Here is a 27,178-nt window from a genome sequence, read left to right on the forward strand (position 1 = left end):
ACAGGATTTTCAAGTTTCATCCAATGAAAGAGACTAAGCTCTAGTTCCTTCTATGAAGTGTAGCACCAAGTTTGTGCATAGATTTGTCTAGAAAAAGCAATTGGTATCCCCTCTCAATTGGTATCCCCTCTCTCCTCTCTTCCCATTTCATATATTTACTGCTGCAACATACCCTTTGCTACAGGAGTTTTCCCTTGCTCTGGTTGCATCCTGTCAGGTAGAGCTATAAAAGTGGACAGACATATCTTTTGATTTGAGGCCTGTGCTGACATCTTGCAAAATCCATTTCCACTTCCTTCAATAATCTGTCCTTTTGGTTGCCATGTGATATTCAGAAATGTTATTTTAGAAAATGCAAGAGGTTGCAGCCTCGTTTTTGGTCTTTCCTAATTTTACATATTTGACTTTAACTCTTATGTGGGAGGACGGTAAGCATTCTTTTTTAAATGTAGATTAAAAATTTTAAAAGTAGATTAAAATAGTGTACTGGGTTTTGGCTATAAGTAAGCTTCTTAAGCATAACATGTGGCAGAAATCAGCATTTTCTTCATGCTTTTAAAGTATTTTCTATATTTAGAGCCCCACATTTCCAATAGAGCTTTTAAATGCTAATGTTAGAAGGGTAGAATAGAATTAATTTTTTGAAAATCTGATGTTCAGCCCCTAAGAATGTATCTATACAACCTTGCTATTCCATATTGGAAGCTTCATGTTTACTCAAGGAAGTCCAATTTATCTCCCATCTATTTTCCCAAAACTGAGTATAACTCACTGTATAGAAACAGTTTACTTGAAAAAGAAAATAACATCCTAAGTAGGATACTAAGCTTGTAGTGACTTCCAGAAATATTGGCAGTGATATAAAGGAACAAACAAGAATGTGACAGCTTTGAGCTAGGCACTCAGGATGTCTGCAGGGTGATAGAAGATGTGTGTTTACAAAGAACATCCTTCTCTTTCATTTCTCTATTCCTTACCTGACTTTGATACACATGAGTAATCAGTCAGTCCCAGAAGATGCATTTAAAGGGGTTGGCTCTGCAGGATATGCACTTTTAAATGCAAATATTAAAAGTAGCTTAAGGAAACCAAAGTAGGTTGCCCGAATTTGACAGAGCGAACTGAGTTAGAGTTTCTGAGCTGTGCGGTTTTTAAGCTTGAGTTATGAGGCCTTTATTCTTAATGCATTGCCCTTGGATTTCTGGAATATATCTGTGGGCTTTGTGCAGAACTGTGTTCAATTCACATTGCAGTTCATATAAATAAGTGGTGCTACTCAGAATATTTGAAACTGAAGGTTTTTTTGTTTTTTTTTTTTTTGTGTTAGCACAGACTCTCTTTGTGTTCTTGGAGAAAATACAGTACATTATTAATATATTTCCAAAACTGGGACAATATTACTTCTTTATCTCTTGGAGAATTTTGAGGGATCATCAGACTGAGAGGCTGTGCATAAATACTAAGGTAACTGGAAGGTGTAGAGGTACCTAAAATAGTCATCTCAGTGGTGTGATGCTGACTGTAGTGGCTTGGAAGTGATGAGCATGGGCTCCTTCCATCTGCACTACAAAGCACTTTCAAAACAGAACTGCGAAGAATTAATTGCTTCCCAGAAGGTAAATTATGACAATTGAAGAATGTGTCATAGGAGGAATTCTCTTAGTCTTTCTTTACAGTGCTTTACTGTCCTCTCTTGTAAGTTGCTGCAGTAACTTCATTATGATTTGGATTTAGTGTGGTATTATTTTGTTTGCCTGAATACCCTTCCACAGTTCCTCTACCCAAGCAATTAACTGTTGGACAAAGCTAGGAGATTTTACTTTGATTTTTGTTTTAGACAGTATTGAACCACATTTTAAAGGTCCATCCAAATCAGTAGTCAGCCTTGTAAAAATCTGACTTGTTTCACAGTTAACTTACTTCAAGCTTCAGGTGACCTGTTTCATAGAGTCAACCATGTCAAAACAATACTGAAAATTTACAGTGGTTGCATATGTAGCATGATAAAAATCGTACTTTAATTGAGATCTCTGAGGAAAAGAAAAACTACTGTTTAAGTGTGCTGAAGCATACCTAAGCATGAGATCCTGATTTCATTTAACTGAATTGAGTTTTGTGCAGTGAGAGAGGTTGAATAGCCATAAGAGAGGTAGCAATAAACAGCTCATAATAACAAGAAAATAACAAATAACAATAATAACAAAGCTTATAGCTAGCTGGCTGTGATCACAGTATGATCAAACTCTTTCTAGTGATCCTTCTCTAGAATGAGAAGGATACCATGAACTGGCTGTCACTTTATGTCACTGCCTGATGCTGATTTGCTCTGTAGTGGAAGAGAGAATGGATGCTTCTGTATACTGTAGTTTGAAATATATATTTATATAAATACAGTGCTGAACAAATAAATGAAATTATAGAAATTCTTATCCTTTTTATACATAATTTGTGGAGTAAAAGTAGCAAAATTACATATACAGCTATTTGGCTGATAGCTTATCAGGACTTAGATTTACATAGTTATCAGAAGCATAAGTTCTTATTCTTATTCTGAAGGAATATCAAAAAGCAATAGGTTTATAAGTGATATAAGACCTTGTGACTCAGATGAAATGAGACCTTGGTTTAATTCCAGTTAAATGAAAACCTTCTCCTAAGAAAGCTACACATTCATAAGTAATGAAGAATTCCTCACCCATCTTGTCTAGGCTCATAACTGCTTTTTAAGGCAGTTGGATTGCCTGACACAGCATACCGGTCTTGAAGCCGGCATATCTTTATATATTTTACCTATTTTCACATATTTTATTTGAAACCTTTAGTTACCTTACTCTTTTTTAAGAGCAAAGAAAGGTGCCACCATTTCACTTGAGCTGAAAGTCAAGATGCTGTGTTGTGCCATAGGTTCTGGTTAGCAGTAGAAGACCTGAAGAAGAGACCTATCCGCGAAGTTCCTGCTCGCGTCCAAGAAATCTGGCAAGAGTTTCTTGCTCCAGGTGCACCCAGTGCCATCAATCTAGATTCAAAAAGTTATGACAAAACCACGCAGAATGTAAAGGACCCTGGAAGATACACATTTGAAGATGCTCAGGTCAGTTTGCGATTCTTTTTTATGAACATCTGAAACAGAATATTGGCTACTGAAATGCATATGCATAAAATAAGATATATTTGAGAATTAAACAGTAGTGTTCTGTTTTCTAAACAGATATTTTGGAAAACCAAACGTGTAACTTTTCCTTCTGGAGGCTTCAAGCTTGAAGAGGGTAGATTTTGGTTAGATATAAGGAAAAAATCTTTTACAGTGTGGGTGGTGAGGCACTGACCCAGGTTGCCCAGTGATGTGGTTGATGCCCCATCCCTGGAGACTCTCAAGGTGCCACTGGATCAGACTGTGGACAACCTGATGTAGCTGTGGTGTCCCTGTTCATTGGAGGGGAGTTGGAATAGATGGCTTTCAGAGATCCCTTCCAACTCTAATGAGTCTATGATTCTATGATTAATTCTGTTCAGGAAGCTTCTGCATCCAGAGTAGAGTCTTCAAGTGGGTTTGGCATACATCAATTTCTAGTTCTCAAGATCTGTCTGTGAAGGACTTCCCTTCATACAGGCTCACTGTCTGTTCTCTCAGTGTTTGTCCGAAACAGTAGTTGTCATTTACAATAGTGAGGCTTCTCATTGTGAAGAAAATACGAGTCATGTAAGAAATAAAACTTAGTAGTGGCTTGTGCAGAAATATCATATTCCATGGATGCTGTATTAAATTATCATCTACAGAACATCAAGCAAAGATCCTAAGGGTGTGTTCTTTGATAGCACTATTACAGGAGTAAGTCTGTAAATGTCTTATGTGGCTTTTGGGGCTTTGAGTTAGTATATTTTTGAATACCATAATCAGAAATTTTTGATCAGAGCTAGGTTGTGAAAATGCTTACTTTCTGAGATGGGAGCAAAAGTTAAAAAAAAAACAGTAAAATACAAATCTGTTTTCCTTAGGGGAAAAAAAATGAAGAAAACTGAGAAACAAAAATCAACCAAACAAAAACAAAAAAAGAAGAAAAAACTAAAAACCAAGCACCTCAGTACTAAATGAAACTTCATTTGACTCATAGCTTAGTATTTTATATTTGCAAACTTCTAAGAAATGCAACAGAAAATAATTGGATTCACAGTAAAAGTTGCAGAACTACTCCCACCCTCCCTTTTTCATAAGGAGCCCAGAGATGAAAATTTAATTATTAATGCAAAGTAAAATGGTGTCAAAAGGAGAGATTGAAATCATATCCCTGCAGAATTTTCTACAGCTTGATTATTAGGACATCTACTTGGGAGCCCGGAGATAACTGCTGTAAGTCCTTCAAGGCAGAAGGAAAAATGAATCTGGCCTTTCTATTTTTTGGAGGAAAATGCCTCTGCCCTAAATAGGAAGGGAAATAATCTACCAATTTAAAAAGAAAGAAAATTTGTGTCCTCTTATATCACTGTTATAATAGCAATCTATGATGCTACAATAACATTGTCATTAAATACTATATCATTCATACAGATTTTAATTACTCTGCTCTAAGCCAAACAAGTGGGTTTTGATTACACCTACTGAGCCACTGGAGATTTAGGAATTTAGCATACAGCAAAGACATGTTGCACAAATAAAAGCTCTAGCAAGTTTAAAGGTTGAAAGAAAGATACATTTTTGCAATTGAGTCAGAAAAGTGAAATTAAATTCCTTGTCAGCATCCTTTTTTTTTTTTTCCCCATAAGAATATGTGTAAAGTTTCAACACCATTTTACTTCCAGATCTCCCTTTTTTTTCCTCTCTCTTTTTCTCCCTTTCAGTTTCTGAAAGTGATAGAGTATGCTGTCTTTATGCAAGAAAGACTCTTTTCTTGCACTCAGGCTTATGTATATTTGATGCAATTCACCATACAACTGGAACCAGGAGGGCTCCATTTTGCAGAGAAAAAAGGGCAGGCCAAGCTCCAACTTGATGCTTTAGGACCTCTCATTGTGCCCCAGTTGCAGCAACAGAGTTCAGTCAGGAGTAGGGCCCTGCCTCCTGGGAAAGGGACCACTAACAACTCATTTTGGCAGACACCAAGTAATTTAATTGTGCTTTAAAATGCTTTGGAAAGCATTTCTGGACTTGAAAGATGGTACTGTAGGATTCCATATCAAATGACAGTGATACAAAAGTAAAAATAGACCAATTGTGCTAAATAGTATCCATCCTCAATTCCCAACTTATTGTACATTAACAATATTAATGCAACATAATTTAGTCTTGTATTTATAGGGTAGATTTTTGCACAGATATGGCATTTTAATGCCCATCATCACTGATATGTACGCCAGTACCAGAGTACCCTTCTGCTTTCAGTTGGCTGAATCAGCTGCTCTTGTATGAACTGAATGGAATTAAAACTCGCCAAATGAACGAGCCTCAGTTCTGACTATATGCCAGAACTTCTTGGCTTAGTGTAAGAAGCACAATGAAAGGCACTTAGAATCATTCTCTAGAGTTTCTAACAAATCTAAGATAAAAAATCAGCTTTAATTTTACATCACTATAATTTTAATATGGTGTTTTTTTTCTATTCGTTAATTCCATGCAGTACCAACCTCAGAAACAGTATTTACTGTAGAGTTTATGTACTGTTTCCTGATTGCTGTGCTAAAGTTTCTAAAGGTAGGGTTTAAGTGAAAAAGAAAATGAAAACAGCCAACACAGTGCAGTACATTTCTTAATTTTTTTTGTGAGAGTATTTCCTGTTCAGATTGCTTTTTCTAAAAATCCTTCTCTAACATTATAACCAGAATGAGATTATAAAATGTTTTACATTATAGATTTTTAGTGTTGTTTTTTTGTGTGTGTATGTGTTTGCTTGTTTATTTTAATTATTTTATTTTACAGAGATGAGAATGTTGCAAGAAGGAAAGCTCTATAAACTGCCTCTGCTTGTGTCACTTTTTTCTTTTTTGATTAGTGTTATCAAATTTGTATACGTCTCTGAAGAATAAATATATTGAAAATTTGATTAGCCCAGAACTATCTTTCAGTTTGCATGTGCATTTTCCTTTTTATATTATCAGCTGGCTAGCAGAATAAACATGTTTCAATGCTTTCAAGAGTAGCCAGGGGATGCCCTCTCTAGGTCAAGCACTTATTTGTAGTGGTAAATTAGAAGTATTCCACCTTTTCAAGCCTATCAAGTCAGAAGAGCATCTCTAGAAGCTAGTTCAAATAATCTGATAAGAAAGGATCTGAGGCTTTTGATACAGTCATTTAACAGAGCTGACTGATGTAAGGGAGTTTTGAAACTGGGCCTTAAGATAGGACTGAGTTCTAAATGCTCAGAAAAATAATTCTGTATTGAAAATATGGACAGTAAGTTTAAGGAAGGTGTGCTATATCCTTTATACATAATAAATATGTGGGATTTCTGGTTTAAGACCAGAAAGTAATTCATCTTTAGCTGAGATACTGCAACTTCAGCTAACCTTATAACATTTCCCATTCTAAGTAGTGGTAGCTGGCATTAAAGATATACGACTGTTTCACCTACATCTTTTGTGTGAGTAAAAACACTTCCTTTTCCTTTCAGGAGCACATTTACAAACTGATGAAAAGTGATTCTTATCCTCGTTTTATACGATCCAGTGCCTACCAGGAGCTGCTACAGGCCAAGAAAAAGGTATTGGTCCATCTTGCCTTTGTCTTGCCACTGTGCAAAGCGGTGGTTATGTTTGCCACAATACTCAGTCTTCTCTCCCCTGTGCCAGTGCAACTGGATATCTGGTAGGTGACCAACTTGGCGTGTTTGGAGGGTCACATACACACAGGAGTTCAATATACATATGTGTATATATCCTGCATGTGGGCATGTTGCAATAAGTTAATATAGCAAAACTTATTTTTATTTTTACATCCCATATTGTACTGTTTTCTCTGTTATGAAGCACCTTAAATTGCTAAGTGCTTTACAAATACATTAAAAAATAAAATAAAATCCCAGAAGAATAGTCTTTCATGTTTGCAAGTTTGCTTATGTAATAACTGTTGTTCTCTTTATTCCACCTGTAAAATCGACAGAATGTGTTTAGAAACAATCTCATTCATATGAATAACTTCTGATTCCAGCTATAAAAATAGGGGCTTCCTAATCCTTTTCCTTTCCCTATTATTACATGAATAGTTCTGAATAGATTAGAAATCTGACTCGAAAGACTGATCATGTCACACTCATGTAATCAGAGGCTCGTGTCTTGGCATGTAATGTTTGCTTAGAGAAGCCCAGATTATGGAATGACTCCCAAATAGGCACAGCTCAGAGTATGTGGAGCAGCTTGTGCAATGCAGAGTTCTGTAATGATAAATAATTTTATTGGAGGGCTCTAAATAGTGATCTCCTAGAATCATCTGGGAGCCATCTGCTTGCAAAACCAGGGCCCTCTCATTGCCGAAATAAGGTAGTTATTGACATCGTAGCATTCTATTGTTTATAATGACGACCTAAAATAATATGAAAGTACTGTGTGATTTTGTTTTTTGTTCAAACATTGATTTCTGAAGATCCAATATAGAGAGAGATGTTGAAAATACCAGAAAGCTACAACTGTCCGTGTGAAGTCCTTAAGTTTGTGATTGTCAGTTCATTAACACAAGATGTGCACTTCATTATTTCTCTGTATTTTCAGTTTTTATTTTAAATCAAACCATTTTGATCCCCATTAAAAATGATTTTTGTCAAATGCTATATCTGCTTCACCCATCTGCTGTTTTGCAGAGTCCCATTACAGCTTCATACCTGTGTTTGCTTCCTTATTTATACAAACTTTGTTTTGCAGTCCATTGTTTCATCGGTCCTTTTCTACTCCATTTTTCTTGCTTTTCTTTTTCCCCTCCTTTTTCTTTTAATTTTATTTTAAATTTAAGTTGGAAAACACACTGGATCGTCGAACATCTTTTGAGAAATTCACACGCAATGTGGTAAGTTTGTTGCCTCGGAAGACTAGTAAACCTGATGGGACATCCTTCTCCTTTCCCCCTCTCCGAACCTTCCTTTCCCTTTTTGCTTCTCTAACCTGACAGTTAAAAGTCTATTTATCACAGTTTGTGAATTTTCCTAGGAATGTCAGCTTTATAATGTACATTCATTGCAACCCCTCCTCCCTAGTCCCTTTCCTGCTGACCTCCACAGTCACACGTGGAGGAATGGAACTTTGGGAGCCATGTTTTTTACATTAGGAACATGAAATGATTTGCCTTTTAATTTTTTATTTTTTTAATTTGTAGTAAAGAATCTGTGAAAACTTGCTTGATGTTGTTCCTTTTTCTGGTGCCTCCCAAAATACTAAGCTTGATATAGTTTAAGTATATTGGATTTCATTGCTATCTCTTTTTTGTTTAACTAGAAAAGAGTTTGTCCCATTTTCGTAATCAGGGACAGGAAAAAATAAACTACAGTAATTTCCCTTTCCCTGTCCTCCTTAATGTTTAGCACAGCTTCTTTAGGATGAAAGAATTGATGCTGACGATGCAGAAGGGTTTGACTGCAATTACAATTTGATTATGAATACAGAAACTGATTATTTTTCTTTTTAATAATAATTCTGGAAGTATATTTCACCGAGGTAAAAATGTGAAGACTGGTAAATTTGCTGTGGGCATTCTCTTGCCACCAGCCAAAAGATCCACTGATTGCCTGCTATTGTGGGATTCCTTTTACTTGTCAGGTTTCTTTGGATTTTTTTTTAAACTTTGTGAAAGTTCCAACTAAAGCATTCAACGCGTTTATTTTTGTAGGGCAGAAACATCCCTATTTTCCCATGCCATAAAAACTGTACACCAACACTGAGGGCGAGCACTAACCTGTTATGAAAAGAGGTAGAAAGATCTTGGATTCTACTCAAGTTTGTCTGCATTGTCCGTTGAATTGTGCAGTTGATGCTGCTGTGCGTGTGTGTGCATCTGTGGCTTTTTCTGTGACCTGGTTAGTGGGGCTGTGTGCGTTGAAATGAAAAATATGAGAGCTTTCAGCAAAGATCATGGTTTTTGTTTTTTAGTTACTAGGGAAGGAGAAGCAGTTCTCAGAAACTGCCTCCCATACAAAGAGGCTTAAGAGTATTTCCTCGAGCATTTAAATTACATATACATTCCAGTAATCAGAACCAGAAACAAACACAGTGAAAGTATGAAGTTTTGTGAGGTTGTAGGAATATCTCACATGTTAAAACAAAACTGTAATCCTTTGACTACTTTCTTATAGGTGAAGGCTTCCTGTAATACGCTTTGAATCCACTGTAATCAGGAACAAATTTTAATCCAATGAGACAAAGTCAGTAAGACTAAAAAGTAAATAAACAGGAAACAATCTCAATGTTTGAAACAAAAACCCCTATTTTTTGCATGGTGGTGTTGCCATAGCATGTTGCAGTGTGATTTGTGTGTTGTCTGAACAGGTTGATCTGTAAAACTATGTTATACATGACAACATTATACGTAATGATTCTACTTTCTTCCATGGAGATGTTTAACAGGAAGTTCTGCAGTAATAAACGAGCCTGTGTTAATGACAGAGAGCGCAGACAGTACATCTGGGACCTCTGAGAGGCAAGATTTTGCTCGTCAAAGTGCCTGACAAACTACAGTAAATAGGCTGAGTGTTAAAGCAGCCAGCAGATCAGGAAGTGGTTATGGTAAAAAGTATGTAAACAAGTGTCTGTAAAGGGAAAAATAGCAAGCTGCAGGCAGATGCGAGGAAAAAACAACATAAAAAAGTGAAGAAATGAACACAGACTGGGAGGCACTGAAGTTACTCTCTGATAATGCATGAGCCCTGTACATAAGCACTCGAGCATAGTGCCCTGCCAGCACGCCCGATGTTCAGCAGCTAATCTCTGGGCAGAAATACAGGATGGGAGGATGCTGGAGATGCAAGGCAGGCCCAATAACAAAGCTGTGAGCTAGAGTGAGGGGAGCGAGGACTTCTGGATGTGAAACACTGGTACTTCAGTAGAAGAGGGTGATTCTTTTCTCATGGTGATGAGAATATAAAGTAAATTGCATGCATTTGCTTCTCCTCAAACCACTACGCTATGAATTTGGGTGGAATCTGTCGAGTCAGGTCAGCTACTGAAGTAGAAAGTATCAATTCTAAGCATACATTCCTGATGAGACAAGCAGCTTGGAAGCTTGCAAATTACTCCAGAATACCAGGGTTCTCAGGTACAAACCTTCTATGAGAGATCTGAGTTTATATCCCGCATGGACCCGGGACCCCTTGCCACCAGGGATCCTTATTCTTCCATTCTTGTTCTCAGCAATGATGAGCTTATAATGTGTAATTATGTGCCTTGGTTCAGTGGTTCTAACATGCAGGAATGAGGCAAGATTTTCTCAGAATATCCTACCAATTAACTTTTTCAACTGTAAAGGGACAGACTGTGTTAAAAGACCTGCTGTTATGATTAACACAGAAAATAGATGTGAAACAGGTCTTCTACAACTTCACCAAACACAGTAGTCTCTGAATGATTTATTAAGAGGAAAAATGCATTTTCACTTCTGCTAATTTAGAAAATTTAGATTCATTTCCACCGTTATTTTTCTCAGTTATATCCAAGTGACTTTGCACTGAACTAAATTAGACCTCAGGATTTTTATCTGAAATGTTTTAAAAAAAACAAACGACAGTTGTGCCTAGTGACTGAACATGAGAGGATGACCTTGTGATTCATAATCTGATTTGTTAAAATGAGACTATAAGAGATTTCCAATCCTTTTGTAGCAGTGATTTGAAATGGGTTATATTTGCAACAGAAAGTATTTGCTAAGCTAGAAAGTTCAGGAATTTTTGAAGTGCTACCCCTCTATATTAATCATAAAATTAAATGGAAATCACCCAAGATAATCACTCATTATTTTAGTTTGGTGGGGGAAAAAATAGAAGTGGATCTATCTACGCATACAAGATAGACTTAGTTTTGCATTTCTTTGCCACTGCTGTTTTCTTTTCAGAAAGCTTTCAATAATTCAGTGCACTTTATGAAAGCCCTATATGCACAACTAAAAGCACTAGTTATTTAGCTTGCTCTGTAAATTATACAGCACAGAGTCGCTAATGTTTTTGGCAGTCTGCAACAGACACTATGAATAGTGTTAGAAATATGTCTACATACAGATACAATATAGGTAAAGTAATAGCAAACTTGTATTTGCAATATGTAATATTTTTTTCCTAAATAAAAAGGTAGGAAACTTCCTCTACATCAAGTAATAACATCTACACAGAGTAGGAAAAAAAACACAGATGAAGTACGGTGCACTGATAAACACTGATGGGAGCAAAAAAAGTCCTTTAAGGAAGACTTTAATTTCTCCTTTGCATCAGGAACTGTGACTGTATCAGACCGGTAGTCTCTGAGCCTTTGTGAACACCTGCCCGTGCTTAGCTGAGATCAGTGGTTTGGACACCCAGAACAAAGCATCTCATTTACGGCACAGTAGGCTCATTTCTTTTCCACTACATGTAAATTTTCCTGTCTTGGCAGGAGACCAGTTAGCAGAGCAGGAAGGTGCAGTCTTTTCCTCAGAGCCACCCAGGGGAGATGCTCCATCACTGCATGTGGGTGTGACAGCTTCAGATGCCACCACCAGTGTCAGAGTTTTATCTGTTGCTGCTTAACTGTAGGGGTGAAAAAAATTGGGCTTGTTGCAAGTTTGTGGCGTCTTACGAAAATACAGCCAGTACAAAACTGAGCAAATTCAATTCATTTATTAAACCAGTCATCAAATGGTAATTGTCTTCCCTCATAACCACCTAAACAAGAACCAAATTTAATAGCGCTGAAATTACCCACACTCTTTCCAGCTGTCTTCATCCCCTTAGCTTAGAACTTGCTTACCAGTTTCCTTTGAGGATTTTCCTCTCCAAACCAGTAGTAACATTAGACTATTTCACGTGCAGGACAAGAAATGTGAAGGCCATGGAACACAGCACATTTTTCACAATCCCATGTCCAGTGTAACTTAATATGACAGCAAATTACAGTCTAGATATGGCAATTAAAACTCTTTAAAATAGCTTCCGCTTTTCTTTTCAGAGAGGGATAGACTTTATAGATGTTTAAACTGTTGTTGCCACGTTAAGAATTGTCCCTTTACTGTGAAACAATGCAAATATCAATTTCCCATTAGCCAGTAAATTTTGTTCTGGACAGATAAAACTTGCTATATACTTGAAAGTCAGACCAGAAGTCCACTTAGCCCTGATGTGCAAGCATAGGCTATATTTTTCTTTAGAATAGCATTTTGGACAAGCTTTAATGCAATATCAGCTGTAGGAACTTCTGTTCAATCATGGAATGTGCAATCCTGGAAGTTTTCTTAGTTACACTTTTGAAATTTGCTTATGGGTTGTTCTTAAAAATTGAAAGAAATGTGTGTTTCAGAAAAAATCACAAAGCTTTGAAAAATAATAATTAAAACAAACTAAAAATAACAAGCTTCCCTGGAAATGAACCTTCTGGGTTTTTTTTAGGAAAGAGGTGGCTTAGTGAAAAAAAAAAAAAAAGATAATAATTGAAATGTTGAGTTTGGACTAATAATTAGCCCAAAAATCTAGTGTTAGGGTGTTTTTAAGGAATGATACCCATCTTAATGAGAAAAATCAAAAGGAGCATCCCTAGGAGACGCAAATGAAGGTTGGACTCCTTGCCCAATTCTGCAGTGATGAGCTGAGCTGCCTTGCTTTGTGCTGGGGCAGAGGGACTGCTGTGTGGTACAGGCACAGCCAAGTCTATCTCCATTAGGAAACAGAACACTCCCATCTGGGTATTAGACCAGTGCCCACAATTTCCCTCTGACAAATATTTGCCTGTGTCCTGAGCTACTGGAAGACTGAGAAATGCAGAGTGATACTGAAACATTTGTCAAGTGCGTTGGCATATTAGAAAATCATAGGTTTTGTCCCATCCTTCCTATGCTTTTTCAAGTTAAACCTCCCCATCTGGCAAGAACTTGTAGGTTAAGCACAAATTACAGCAGCTCATCAGGACATGCAGATTACTGGGGAAGGAGAAAGACAGAGGGACTATCACCCAGGTTAGAACAAGTCAAACCAAGAATATGCAATTGCTCAGACACTGCTTTTTGTCTATGGACTGCTCCAGGACAGGGAACAGATGCAGTGAGAAATCAGGAGAGGACTGCAGATCCCTACAGTAGGTAGAAGGATTTTACTTCAAGTGCAAGCACTGAAAGTAGTGGTGAGAAGTTGTCCCCTAAACTCAGCAAATGCTAACCTCCTCATTTTCATCACCTTCCTGAAAGAGAAATACACTGGCAGAGTTGGATGAAAATCAAAACAAAATCCTGAACCCCTGTACAATGCTAAATCCATCTGCTTGCCTTAGAGGAGCAAGGGTTAGCTAAATTCTGGCCAGAGACTTACTGTTTCTGCTCCTGTGCCTCTCCAGATGTGTTCCTGCCAAGGGCTGTTTATCTCAGCACTGTGTGTGGCACCAGGGATGTCACCTGGGAACTTTGCCTGCTGATGCTAGCCAGGCTGCTGGCGTTCAGCATGTATGCCACACACAAGCAGATCAGGAATAGTGAGAGCAAGGATCCAATCCTCATTTTGTCTCATTTTGCTTCCAGTAGGGTTCATGCCATTCTCCCTTTTGGATGTGTGGAGTTTCCTTTTCCAGTTCTACCAACTGGAAGTATGAGTCCCGAGGACAAAATGAAACTTGCAAAAGGAGACACTGACATTGCTTAGCAGAAAGGATTAAGAATTCAAAAGCTAAACATTTAATCTTCATATATTTCAACTCTGGTCCCAGTACATGTTCCACATTGGTCTCTTGGTAGTCACATTTGTATGGAAGTTGTTGCTGATTTACTTGCCAGGTTATTTGAGGTGTTAGTGTCCAGCTACATAAATAGGTCAGTCAGCATATCTGTAGCTCATAAATCTGCACATGCTTATAAATCTGCACATACTTTTGTAGTTTTCTCCCCAAGCTCTCTAAAAGCCCAGTTGGAAGGACAACTCTGCATTTAAAAAGTTAATACATTAAGGTAGGTGAGAGAACACTGAGATCAGTTATTTGTTTTTCATCAATGTAATTGGCTCACTCCAGCTGCTCTGCTGCCTGCTTGTACTCTGACTCTCTTGCTGGGATACAGAATCACAGAATCATAGAATCCTTAGAGCTGGAAGGGATATGTGAAGGTCATTTGCATATGAGTGCAAGGTTTCATTTGTCTGCTGTGTTATAATAAAATTGTTAAATAGTTTCGATTCATATCATAGCATCATAGAACAGCCTGGGTTGAAAAGGACCTCACAGATCATCTAGTTTGAACCCCTCTACTGTGGGCAGGGTTGCCAACCACTAGACCAGGCTGCCCAGAGCCACCAAATTCTACTTAAAAGACAAAACTTCTACTCATTTAGAATTTGGCCCTACGCTCTTACACGCTGATGGCAAGAATACATTAAAAATATTAAATACCTTATTTTCATTCTTCAGATGAAAATCTAGTACTTCTGAGTTTGTTTTCAAATGTTCTCTAATCTCACAAGCAAGAATTTTCCTATGTGTGATTAGTCATATGCCACACCTTTTAGAACTTTTAGTCCCATTTGTTGTAGATGACCAAATCAAAAATTTGGCTCATGGAAATGTAATTAAGATTGTACCTGAAAGAAATAGATTCAACCCTGAAATTTTGACTCGTGATATTCTCTAAGGTGGGGAGGGAAGGCTGAGAATAGGACACCCAGAGAAATCCTGTACTTGGGAGAAAAACTATTCAAAGTCTTTCAGCTTACTGTGATGAGCAGTATCCAGGGAAGAAGTGAAGCTGAGCAACAAAAAAAATTGTCATGACACCTTAATGCATCTATAGGGAAAATTTCATTTAATACATAGAATAAGGTTATCGAGTCAAATCAACTAAGTAATGAATAGTTTTTGCTTGCTCTTACATCAAAACTTCCTACTTTATGTAATATCACAGTTCATTTCTTAGAATGCCAGAATGGTTCATCTCAAAATTACATGGAATTACAACTCCTAAAACTTAGCTGTTGCAGATAAGAAGACAAAATTAATTCACAGATTTTATCCTCCAATGAGAGCGTGTGCAGCTGTCCAGTGTAGAAGTGAGGGAATTGTTTTAATAACTAAAAGAAACCTCCAGGTAAGGAATTAATTTTTAGGCAGTTCTGTACCCGGTGGAAATCCCCCATAGTTACAGAAAGTAGCCAAGCTTGTAGGCCTTCAAAATTAAGCACAAAAATCTCCATGAGAAGGAAAGATCAGCATATGCTGAATATTTTCTTAGATTATGTCCAAGGCTGACAACCCTGCACCCCCTCAAAAATCACTTAATACGTTTGGGCATACCATCTTGAATTGTAGTCCAGTGCCACATAGCTGAGACTTTTTGGTTATCTCAAAAGAAAAAGTGTTTAGCTTAGTGGTTTTAAACAGCTTACTTATTACGTTAGAGGAGAACATAATGTAAGGCTAAACTAAATGCTAAAAAACTGATTTTTATGTATGTGGAAATTCATAGAGTTAAAGCTAGATAAAGGGAGAAGACCATGCCTGGAAAGAGGCACAACATCTTTTTTGAGAAACAAATGCTATTATTGTCAGGCAATATGGTGAACTTGAGAGATGAGGAGTCTAATCCAACATTGCAGATCATTATTTCCCTCCAAGATCGTATTGTAGGAGGAAAATTCACCCTCATCTGTATGACTTTTATTTCAGAGCACAAAGAGTAAAATGGCTACTCTTTTTGTCAAGATTCATTCTGGCATATTGCATTTAAGCAAATGTTCAAAACCAACCTGCATATCCCTTTGAGCATAAAATTAATTGGTAAGGAAAACAGATATTAAATTGTGTAATTCCACAGAGTTACAGTACAACCAATGACTTTACAGCTCATTGATAAGGCAGAATATGTTTATTTACTATTTACTGCAGATGTAGTCTGTCTTCACAGTTAAAATATTTTTTTTATTGTAGTCTCCTTGAAGTCAGTTTGAATTTTCTGAGTTGGGCACCTAGAATGAGCAATGCATATAATATGTAAATATTAAATACCATTTAACTGACAAGTTAGATAGAGCCACTTACTATTTTATTTTTTATGATCTATTTATGGTACATTATCAGGGTATCCCTGTGATGTATTGAGAAGTGCTGTAAGCTTGCTGTGCCAGCTCTGCCTCTGTTGAATTGGTGCCACAGCAGGATGGCCAGAAGAGAGCAAACTGACATCTTGTGTGGTTTCGTGGCTTTTGTCTGGCTCAGCTAAAGCTCAGATCTGCCTGAAATATGCCGTAACAACATACCTACACTATCCTCTCTGCACAGCTAACTCTTGTGGGACAGAACTTCCTAAAACACTGAAACAGCATCCCTGCAGCAGGGGATTGATGAGGAAAAAGACAATGTGAAAATCCAAACACCTTCTAAGCAGTGTTAGGTAGTCCCATGTAACATACCTGACCAGTACTCCTTACAAATAGTAAACGCAGTCTTAGCAAGTCTCTTGCTGAGTTCATGAAGAAGCCGCTTTCCTGCCTGTGTGCAATCTGCCCCCTACTTTCTTGAATTCTAAAGTAGCTTTCTGCAGTCTGTGACAGAGCAACTACAGTGTGCACATCATCACTGTAGCATAAAGCACTCTCGCTTCCGGTGGCCGCCTTCAAGATCTGGGAGTGACCAACAGCAAAGTCCTCAGCAGTAGTTTCTTAACAGCCAAACCCAATCTCATTCAAAACTGACCTTTGAATTCATTGGATTACACTCTGAAACAGAATGACTGGCTGGCAGTGCAGGTGTGCAAGTGTCAGGGCTTCCTGTGGTTTAAGTTTTGACAGACTCCAGTTGGTGCCCCTAGTTATTTGACAGTGATGTGGCAACACTGAGTGGTTGCTGATGAACAGGTTTGCAGTGATCATGCCTCTGTTTTCTGTTTTTGTTTTTTGTTTTTATCTTTTCCTCAGGGGAAATCGCTCACATCAAAGAGGTTAACCAGTCTAGTGCAGTCCTACTAAAAGGATCACCTTGTAGCATGGAAGCAGACTCAAATCATTATACATACTTTGTAGCTCACTGATTGCCTGAATCAGAGGACAGTAGAACAAGATGTTGCATGAGCAAGGACCTGACTTGTTTTCTTTTGTGTATACTAAGGCATTACAGACTCCGAGGGACTCTCTAGCCTTTCGATGCCTCCATTTCGAAAACTGTCTGCTCACTTCCTCCTTCATATCAAGCTGGATCTGTGTCTTTTTATTTTCTGCAAGCTCAAGTACAGTGAAAAAAAAGCTTCTGCTAGGCACAGTTTATTAAAAAATACGTCAATCAAAAACTGGAAGAAATGTAAAAAATGCATATATTAATAAATATACATATGGCATCACATTTATTGCACAATAAATTAGCACAGAAGGTTTCATTTCACTGATGTATTCACATTGAGAAAGAAAGCCTGTGTCTTTGTCTGTTGTCTGTATATTCTCTGTTAATGTTTCTTGCATTTATTTTTATACCATATTTAAAAAAAGAACACCTTTTACTCCAGATGTATTAAAGTTGATCCTTCCTCTGTAAATTTGTGTATGTTTATATTGTTGTTTTATCTTTCATTAAAATATGAGTCTCTTTCCTTTGGGAAGTTTGAGATTTTAATACTGAATCTGAAGATTAGTCAAGAGCAAAGCCATTCCCAAAAGTTACATACCTTGTACTTTCTAAAAAGTGACATGAAATGGCATTTTCTTTCTCTGAGTGACACCTAACCAAACACACTTTATTGATAATCATTCACTCTTCATTTTCTTTTTAGTAAGCTAGCAGCAGCGAGACCTTTCCAGCTTGCTCATGATCACATAAGCAAACTTCTTTTTAAGCTTGATCAGGTCTGTAATGGTGCAGTCTGCTCAGTGATTCAGTTGCTATCCAAGAGCAGATCAACTGAACTTCATTCTCTTAGGAATGGATGTGATCAAATCTGGCTGAGAACATGAGTATGCTTTTGCTAAATGTCACCATTTCTTCCTCCTTGCTGTCATGAGTGCCACAATGCAACATTTTAAGCCGAAAAGACAGTGGTTTGGAAATGCTGAAGCTAGAGCTCAAATGTTGGCTTGCAAATGAAGAAACCTGCAATTTTAATTCAGAGGCTCAGTTCAAGTGTGCTGTTGTATGTGTGTCTAATACTGATGTTCACTTGAGAGACCTACTCGTGGGTTCACAAGAGCCTGTAGACATGTAGACATGTAGACTGTCCATGAGACAATGGATGTGGAAGTAAAATTGAGCTAGAGTACTAATATCTCTGCTTGCAGAAGAGAAGCAGAACTTTTAACTAAGACAGGTGATGCAAAGATAGTGGCAGAATCTCTAAGTAGAAAAGCGGTGGTGTGAATTAGGGCAAATGACAAATAGCTCCAGGGCATTATGTGGTGTGCAGGACAAACATACTGAAAGAGCCTTTTTAGCCATGCACAGGACTGGCTCAGGACAGCCAGAGCCGGTACCATCTGCTGTGCTGACTTTTGTGTGATATTGATAAACAGAGATCTTGTTCCAGAGGGACTACTAAACCTAAAAATGTCATCCTTCTCCCCGCCCCTCCATTCCCGACACAAAGCAAGCTGGCCGTAGACACAATCCGGCAGTACATTTGAATAGATTAGAGCTGGAGTCATCTCAGTGAGCACCAGATGCCTACCTGCGTTACTGCCGCTGGGACAGGGCTGCTGTGGGCAGAAGGGAGCTGAGCTGCCGTAACCCTGACTGCGGCATCCCCAGAGAAACGGCCTGAATAAACCCAGGAACAAACACACTGTTCATCACCATGAACGGCTGCTCCCCTGGTTTTTGCTTGCTTGAGATTTTTTGGGGGGGAGGGTTGAGATTTGTTGTTGTTGTTGTTCTTTGTTTCACATGCTGCAGTGTTTCTGGTTTCTAACTAGGATAACAATCACTGCGTTAAAGTGTTGCAGTTTCTGTCAGCACAATGCTTCTGAGCTGAGTTTTATCACAGAACACTGGTAATGCCCATGAGAGCTTGATTTTATCAAGAGCTCCATCTAGGTCAAGTCAAAATATTCACAGCCTATGGAGGCTAGATGAATTCTAATAAATAGTCACACTGAACCCCAGATCTTAAACTCTGAGATTTAATTTTCCTTTACTGCAGAAATGAGAGCTCTGAGGCATGAACTTGGGGCCAGGATATCCACAGAAATTTGAGCTCTGTTTCACTTCTCAGTGCCAAATGGAGATATTTATTTCCAAACTCCTGCTGCCACCGATTGCATCAGCTGGTATACTGCCTGCTTTTCCTTAGGATTTAACTAATTAGATACCAGTGTCTGCTTTAAAGAATCCCTCCTGCCAAATATCTAACGTTTCAGATTCACACATTACATATTTCATACAACCTAACCCTAAGGAAATTATTATTATTATTTCTTCTCAAATCACTTCACAACATTGTCCGGACAATAAAAATACATGGATTATTTGTATCCCCAGACCCACTTCATTCTAGTTCTTCTTTTGCCTCAGCAAATGTGAAGCATATACCGAATGGTAGTCTTTTCCTGTATTTGCACAGGAATTAACACAATGGCTATAAGGTAAAAGTGTGTGTTACAGTAAGGGTTTCAAAGTAGTCAGGGAGCTCTGTCAAGGTTTCATTTCAGTCTGTGATTCAAGTGATGCAACTCCACTGCTACCTGTGAGTGAATTTGGCTGAAACAAACAAACAAACAAAACCTGCTCTGCAGCCAGTTGATTGTTAAAGGGTTTATCTGAGATCTCTTCATCCCTCCCCTGATCACAGTCATCTGTCAGTGCTGCCACAGTGGGAATGGAAACTCCTTGTAGGCACAATATCCTTTTGCTTTCCCACTGAGGAAAGAGAGTTGTTTGTTCCAAACATTATGAAAATCCACTTCCATAAATTAGGATTAACCCAGGGTAAGGCTTATTTGTTCTTACTGTGGCAACCACCAAGCAGTTGAAGTATAGCTTTGGTTGCACAGTGGTGTATCCATTAGTAAGTCCAGTGAGGTCATAAATCTGCTGAGGAAAAAAAAAGGACCAAGAGAGAAACCCAACGGGAAGGGGCTGTACTCTTTTCCTCCTGGGGAGAGCCATCAGTCAGCGCCTCCTGGCACCTCCCAGGAGGCTGGGGAGCACCCCACATTTCTTTAAAGGAACCACTTGACCTGAGAACAGCGGAACAGTCGTCAGACGTTCTGTAATATGCCACTGAACCTACAACACCATAAAGGGAGGGAAAAGGCCTTAAACAGTGAACGGAGGAGGAGCAAAATGCTAAGCTGAAGGAGCCATGGAGACCGGCCAAGAATTAATGAGCTGAAAGTGAAGATAAAATAAAGAAATGAAAATTAATTGCAGTGACCAGAACTGAACCCATGAGGGAGGAGAACTCATGCACAGAGCAGTTGGGTGCTGGAGAGGCAGCGTGCCACTGGTGAGATGCCAGCTCCAGGCAGGGCTGCCAGCAAAGCCTGCACAAACCATGGCTGCTCCTTCAGACATTTTTTTTTTCTCAAAGAAAGCTCTTAATACCAAATATACAGAACTGCTTTTATTTTTTTTTCAAATTGCACCCCTAATCTTATCTGAAATTGTAATGCATAAATGCCAGGTAGTCCTCTAAGAAATTACAAATAGGAGAGCAAAAAACAGTTCCAGAAAATGAGAACTGCAAGAATGCGTTTAGGACATTTATTAAAAACATGAATGAAAGCCAGAGCTGATGACTGAAGTGAGAGAAGGCTGTTTTATTTAAGTAACAGTTGGGAATCGTCAGTGATTTTTTGTGGCTCTTCCACGTATTTATCTTTATGCCAAGTTATTAGCAGCTGTTTGAATTTAGACTTAAAAATTACCATATTTTTAATTTCCTTTCTAGCTAAAGATGTCATGCATAGAACCAATACCACTGAACTTACTAACTTAAGTGCATAAAACAGAAATTTTGCTAAAAGGAATTTAATAGCTACGGGGACCTTTCTAAAATAAGGTTTTAATCCCAGGATGCTCAAGAGAAATTGCCAACAGTTTATTTGAACATATTCTATGTCCATAACTCATTTGAGCACGTTGCTAAATAGTTCTGATTTGCCTTTTGATCTGACCAGGCTGAACAGATTAATGCTTTTGTCTCCTGTGAGTTGGAGATATGCTGAAGAAGTCCAATAAAATCTTCGTTACTTCAGTTTACCCCTTTAGTTTTTGATGAGGCTGCTACACTGACTATAATAAAATGTCCCCTCCATCACTGCTGAAATGTTTAAATGGCCACTGCAATGATGCAGCACCTTTTGGTGTTTCCAAAGGGATATTTCCTTTCTGATGTGGGTTCACACCTTTTCTCTCCTCCAGACTGGAGATGTTACAGCTTTTATGGAGGACAGCAGCCGGTGAAGGCTGCAGTACCCTTGCCCAGGCTCTGAGAAGAATTGCTTTTCATGTTGTGTCAGTTGTGTGTCTGCCTGTACACGCAGTGGCAGAGCTTGCCCCTTTTGCAATAGACGGTCACTTCTGAACTGTGTCAGCTTCGAGGCACTGTGATTCCCAAGTCCTTTGTGATAACGTCGGTGGTTGTCCCCACTGGTGCATAGTGCATTATTCCTGGGTCAGTGAGGTATCTTCAGTTGTCGACAGAGTAGCACCCTAATTTTTCAGACAGTACTTCTCTTTTACCAAGGCCACTTCTCTTTTTTGAATTTAACCTGTGAAATACTTGTCTTCTTTTTTCCTGCTGGTATTTGTATGAGTGTGAGTGAGGAACCTTCTGTTCAAACTCTTGAATGCTAATACATGATGACAGTGATTGTCTTCATCACTATTTGACATAAGGGGTCTATGTATGCAAATTATTAAGAGAAATTGCCATGACAATAGACTCTAAGAACCTGCCAAAATTATTTACAAGGGTAAACATGGATAGTAAATATCAAATAATATTTAGACACATTGTAAATGTTACCTTGTTAGTGGCATTTGCACAATTTTTATTATTCTTTGCTCACAAAATATATTCTGATGCATTCAACTTATCTCACTCTCTTTTTTTTTTTTAATTGATTTTGAAATTTCTCATTAGGTTCATCATAGATGTCACCTTTTCAAAACAAATGCTGTTTACCACCCTTGCTATTAACCTTGTGGCTGCTGCTTCTGCTTTGTCACATGAATGAAGCTTTTTGTTATTCATGTAACTTTTCTATCCACCTCTTTACTCCTTTCTACCTTTCCTTTTTGAAAGATGCAGGACAATGGCATTTTTAATATAACTTGCTTTTTCACTTTATTGAATGTGTAACCTGAAGTCTATGACATTTCTTTGAGTTCATCTATTTTATGCACTGTTCTTTATATGGCTCATCTGTTCTTTTAGGTCCTCTTTCTTCTCTTCCCCTCCCCCCAGGTAACACCTTTTTAGGATTCTCAGTCTCTTATGGCTCTTTACCTTCACAGTAACCGCAAGTGCTTTTTGCACTTCCCTCCTCTGCTTTATGTTTCTTGGACTTGAAAATTGCAAGAAAATAAGGAGAAAATATTAAAGGAAAGGCTAGTGAGCAACTGGGGCCAGGGCTGATTCAGAACACGCCTCTGACTATGACCTGATCTTGTGGGACCTTCTGTTCCCCATCCTGCTCCCACCAAATCTCCATCTTCCACCAATCAGTGCTGCCCCAAACTCCCAGCTTGAAGGGATGGCTCTTAGTGATGGCATCTTCTTTGTTGAAAATGCCCTCTAAATCTCTCCATAAAGGCAGGAACCCACACCTCACTGGGACTCCCTTACTTATCTCGAGCACGATTCCACTGAAACAGTAAGGCAGCAGTGGACCATCTGGCTTTGTCTTCATTCCCTGCTAATTAAACTTGGCTAACATTGGCAAACAGCATATAAATGACATATACGAATAAAGTAGAGTGCCTAAAAGACCCAAGCAGATAACAGGTGTGCGTGAAGGGGCCTGGAGGGTTGTCGTGGGGAGACCTGGTGGGCAAACCCTGATGTGGACCTGAAAGGAGGTAGGAGGGAGCTGGCTATTCCTTAGCTCAGGTGCTTGGTCAGGTGTAGACAAAAGGAAGTTTGTCTGCATTACTCCAGATGGGGTGGAGGTGCAGAGGTTGATCACTGCAAGCATTTGTGATTCAGAGTAATTGGGAGCTTGAATTTCCCTCTGAGCAACAGAAGAGTGGGAGGGTGCATGGGGTAATGCAGAACACCTGGGTCTCTTAACAAGGAAAGTGTCTGTGGGGGGCAGGAAGGGAGCTTAAAGCCCAAGATTATGAAGCATTTCTAAATCCTGAACTGTGCTGGTTTGGGAGGCAGTATCAGTTAAACTAATTAACTGGTGTATGGAAGACCTCATTGTACAGGCAGCTTTCTGAAGGAGGGGATACAAGCATGGAATTTCATCGATAGCCTTTTTTAAAAAAAATGCTCTGGTGTTTTAGAAGGAGATGCTATTGGTTAACTGTTGTATTTCCAGTGGAGGTAATTAGACAGATAATGTTTACTTAATGATGAAATGGTTAACAATCATTTCCAGAAAGCCAGTTTTAGAGAAGCATTTGTAATTGTTATGGCAGTTTAGGTCGCTCCTGTTTTTTCTTTCACTCCACCTGAATCACTTAGCCAGCCTTGCTGGGTCTCTGGCTAGATCCCTCTTACTTTCCTTCTTGTTTTTTTGGATTCATCCTTTTCTGTCTCTGTTCCAAAACCCAGGCACGGGGCAGTTGCTTCAGCTGTGCTCCCACTTGGTGCATGTATGTGCAGGAAGAATTTTGATTTCTGTTTATTTTTCCTCTGTAATGGGAGCACATACTGTCAGCGTTTCATTTTGTTCCAAAGAGCACTTCACAGTGCAATTCCTGACACAGACTGCTTTGTTTGTTTTTGTATTTGCCTATTATTGACACTTAGGGAACTTTCTTGGAGAAAAAATATTAAAAAAAATATGAAAGTTCCGATTATTTCTAAAATATCTGTTGGACAGAGCTGACTGGTACTAATGACAAACTAACTGACCTCTACTATCTTTTCTGACCTCACTGCCACATTAAAACTGCACTTTGAGGTTTCTGTCTACAAGGATAGCTGAGTATCTGCTGATTCCAGGTGCTTCTGTTGACATCACCCACTGCATCCTCCTGCCCCAAACTCCCAGCAGAATTCCACTGCAATCAGAAGTGTGAAACCTGCCAGAACCAGCTTAAAGTGCAGTCACCTTTTGCTTGCTAGCAGGATGTCAGCTGTGTCACCTGTTTGATACAATAAGGCGTGTTTTTTTTTTTAAATTCTGAAAGATGACTCCTCTCACTCCTGCCCACCTCACCTCTTGTGTGGGAATCTCTGGGAAGCTTTTGAAGAAGCCTCTTTCCACCAGTAGCACGGATGGGGCAGAGTGGCTCTGATCTCTCTGTGTCGTTTCACGAGCCCTAGAAAAGAAAAAACAAGGGTTTAGAGGCCAAGAGACGCAGAGGAAAGAACAGAACAAGAAAGGAGGAAGAGCACAGAAATAACCACCACAGTAGTGGCACTGGTGCCCACGTTACAGCCACCAACTTCTGCCTTCTGCGAGTGGCTGTGGGCGGCTGCAGCCCCCACTCCGTATGTCCCAGTAAAGCTCTGGGGGAAGCAGCAGAGGAGAGGGAGACCACAGGATATGCATGCTCTTCTGGTACTGCTCGAAACAGAGAAATAAAAGGCTAAGATCATGCACTAAAGTTTGATCTGTGTGCTCTTCCAACTGTGCTGAGCCCACCGTTTACTTTCCATCTAAACAAAGTTTGCACTGTATAAAAGAAAAGAAAGAAAAAAGAAAAGAAGGCGTGGCAAAGACTTTTAAAGTTGCCATTAGATGCTGCATCCCTTTCTTAGCCCTGACAGCACCTGCGCCAGGATGGAGCTCAATGCCCCTCATCGCTGAGGCCCTGCGGTCCTGTGTCCACCTCCATGTGCTCACCTGGGCAGAGAAACACTGCCTGCAGCACTCAGCACCTGTCCTCAGTGCCGTGCAGCGTTGGCTTCTCATAGCAACTCTGTCCTGGGTTCTGCAGTGCTCTGTCTATTGGTACTGATGTGGCAGCACCAGCGCAGTCAGCATATCAGCACCAGCCTGCCATGGTATGGCCAACATTTTAATTCTGCTATAATGGGAGCAGTAGCACTCGCTGGGACTTGAGTAATGGTTTAAAGTATGAATTTAGTGTGTGGGTTGGATGGAACATTTTTGGTATCCATTACAATCCGCCATCTAAGAAATCTAAATAGATCATAAAATCAAAACCAAAGAATGCAACATCAAAACAATTTACTGTAGCAAAGCAAACAGTTTGGTGCTGTGAAAGGGAGGGTGTTTATTGTGGCTTATTTTTTTCCCCTTTTTTTTTTTATTGGGGGGGGGGGAGGTGAGGAACTGGGGTTGGTTTGTTGTTGGTTTGTTTGTTCAGTTGATTCTTTTGTTGTTGTTTACTTCCTCCCCTTCCCGAATTGTTCTGAAGTGATGGTTTCCCCATTCTTTCCGTCTGGGCTTTCCTTCTGGTTAAGCCTCGCTGACAACGGACGGGAAGAAAACGCCGAAAGCTCTTTTCCTTTCACCAGAAGCCCGCTCCCTGAGGCCCCCTGTCTCTTCCCGCCCTGACCTGGGCGGCTGCTGACACCTCGCGTTGGAGCGCGGCCCTGCAGGCGATGGCGGTCACCGCGCGGTGGCGCTGTGGCGACGGACGGCGCCCCCCGCCCGGAGCCGCCGCCAGGAGAGGGGCACCAGAGGGAGGTGTGCGCTGAACGCCGCGTGCGAATAGACGGCTTTCACCCATCTCGGGCTGCCTTTGTCCTCCACACCCCTCGTCCGTGTATTGGGATTGCTGAGAAACCGCCTCTGTTATTTCAGCCACCTCCATCTAATATTGTTCGGGTTTTGCAGCTTTACCACGGGGTCTGCGTGGGACCAATGGGCTGCACACCCCAGTGTCCTCTGAACCGTTTCAGAGGAGGCTTTTCTATGGAAAATCATGTAGTAGAAAGATCACCTTTGGGATGGTGTCATTTGGTAATTTCTCCCACATGTTATTATGAGTGGGACGTTTTTGTTTCATTACTGTGTTTCCCTCAAGTCGTGCTGGATAATATTTCAGATGGTCACGGTCAGAAAATGCGTGCGACAACTTCCAGATGTGCCAAACAATCAAAGCGATCTGCAGATCTGAGGGATCACACCAACAAACAAATGAAGGATAACTGGAAGGGCCGCGCTCAAAGTGGGGGGTCAGGTTCTGAGGTGGAGCAGCAGGCAGGAGGATGTTCCCAGAGTGCCCAGAAACTTCACTCGTGTCTGCATCATTTGGTAAAACTGGGACAGCCCAGCGATGTGACGAGGCAGGCACAGGAACCAAAACCAAGGGGTCTGGGTGTGGATTTCACACAGTTCAGAGCAGTGCTGTCCTCCTAGGGAATGTGAAGGCTGATGGTTGTGCTGGTGAATGAGTGTAGCCATGTGGTGCTGCACGTACAGAGCAGCAGGGTGTGGGCTGCATGTGGCTTACTGCTATGGCACAGGCAGCGCATCTCTGCCCTTGTCCGCAGTAGGAACAGATCTACACCACAGCATCCCACAGCCAGTCTGCTGGTGCCTTTGTGTATGTGAGCATGGGAGTGCCTGCTGCAGACTACATGTTCTTTGAAACAGGTGTGCTCTGCTGCTGCCTGCTGTGTGTGCAACTGGCACAGCGTTGCTGGAAAACTGGTCTTCAGAGCCTCCAGTGAGGAGCACTGAGGGAGCAAGCAGTAGTAGTAATATTGCCACTATCCCTGCTATGCTTACTAACAGACATGGTTTGCTGATGGTTTAGGAAGGTCAGCTTAATGCTTAAACATGATTATCCTGAAGTCTTTTCCAATCTAGATGATGCAGTGATATAGGGTAACTAATATTACTGTTACTAGTAATTTCTGCTGGCTCGAAACCTGGTGGCTGATGATGGAGGAAGGAAGATCATTTCCTCCAGGAAAATGCTGGATTTTTGGAAGCTGCTGTGATTCCTGCAGGCCATTTAGTGACAGAGCTGTTGTTTTTGAAGAATT

At 39.8% G+C, this 27,178-nt stretch overlaps 1 protein-coding gene across 1 annotated transcript in view; it reads left to right on the forward strand.

Moving 5' to 3' along the window:
* The window catches only part of RGS7 (regulator of G protein signaling 7), a 195,671-nt gene extending 186,792 nt beyond the window's left edge, over window positions 1-8,879 (forward strand). The window contains exons 15-18 of the mRNA XM_065729858.1: window positions 2,905-3,091; window positions 6,603-6,692; window positions 7,934-7,987; window positions 8,804-8,879. Coding sequence (XP_065585930.1) covers window positions 2,905-3,091; window positions 6,603-6,692; window positions 7,934-7,987; window positions 8,804-8,878 — 406 coding nt within the window. The 3' untranslated portion in view covers window position 8,879. The remainder of the gene's footprint in view (window positions 1-2,904; window positions 3,092-6,602; window positions 6,693-7,933; window positions 7,988-8,803) is intronic.
* The last annotated feature ends 18,299 nt before the right edge of the window (window positions 8,880-27,178 follow it).

This window comes from Cyrtonyx montezumae, unplaced genomic scaffold (assembly GCF_038088225.1).
Source record: "Cyrtonyx montezumae isolate F1298 unplaced genomic scaffold, pur_monq_1.0 scaffold_0, whole genome shotgun sequence".
NCBI lineage: Eukaryota > Metazoa > Chordata > Aves > Galliformes > Odontophoridae > Cyrtonyx > Cyrtonyx montezumae.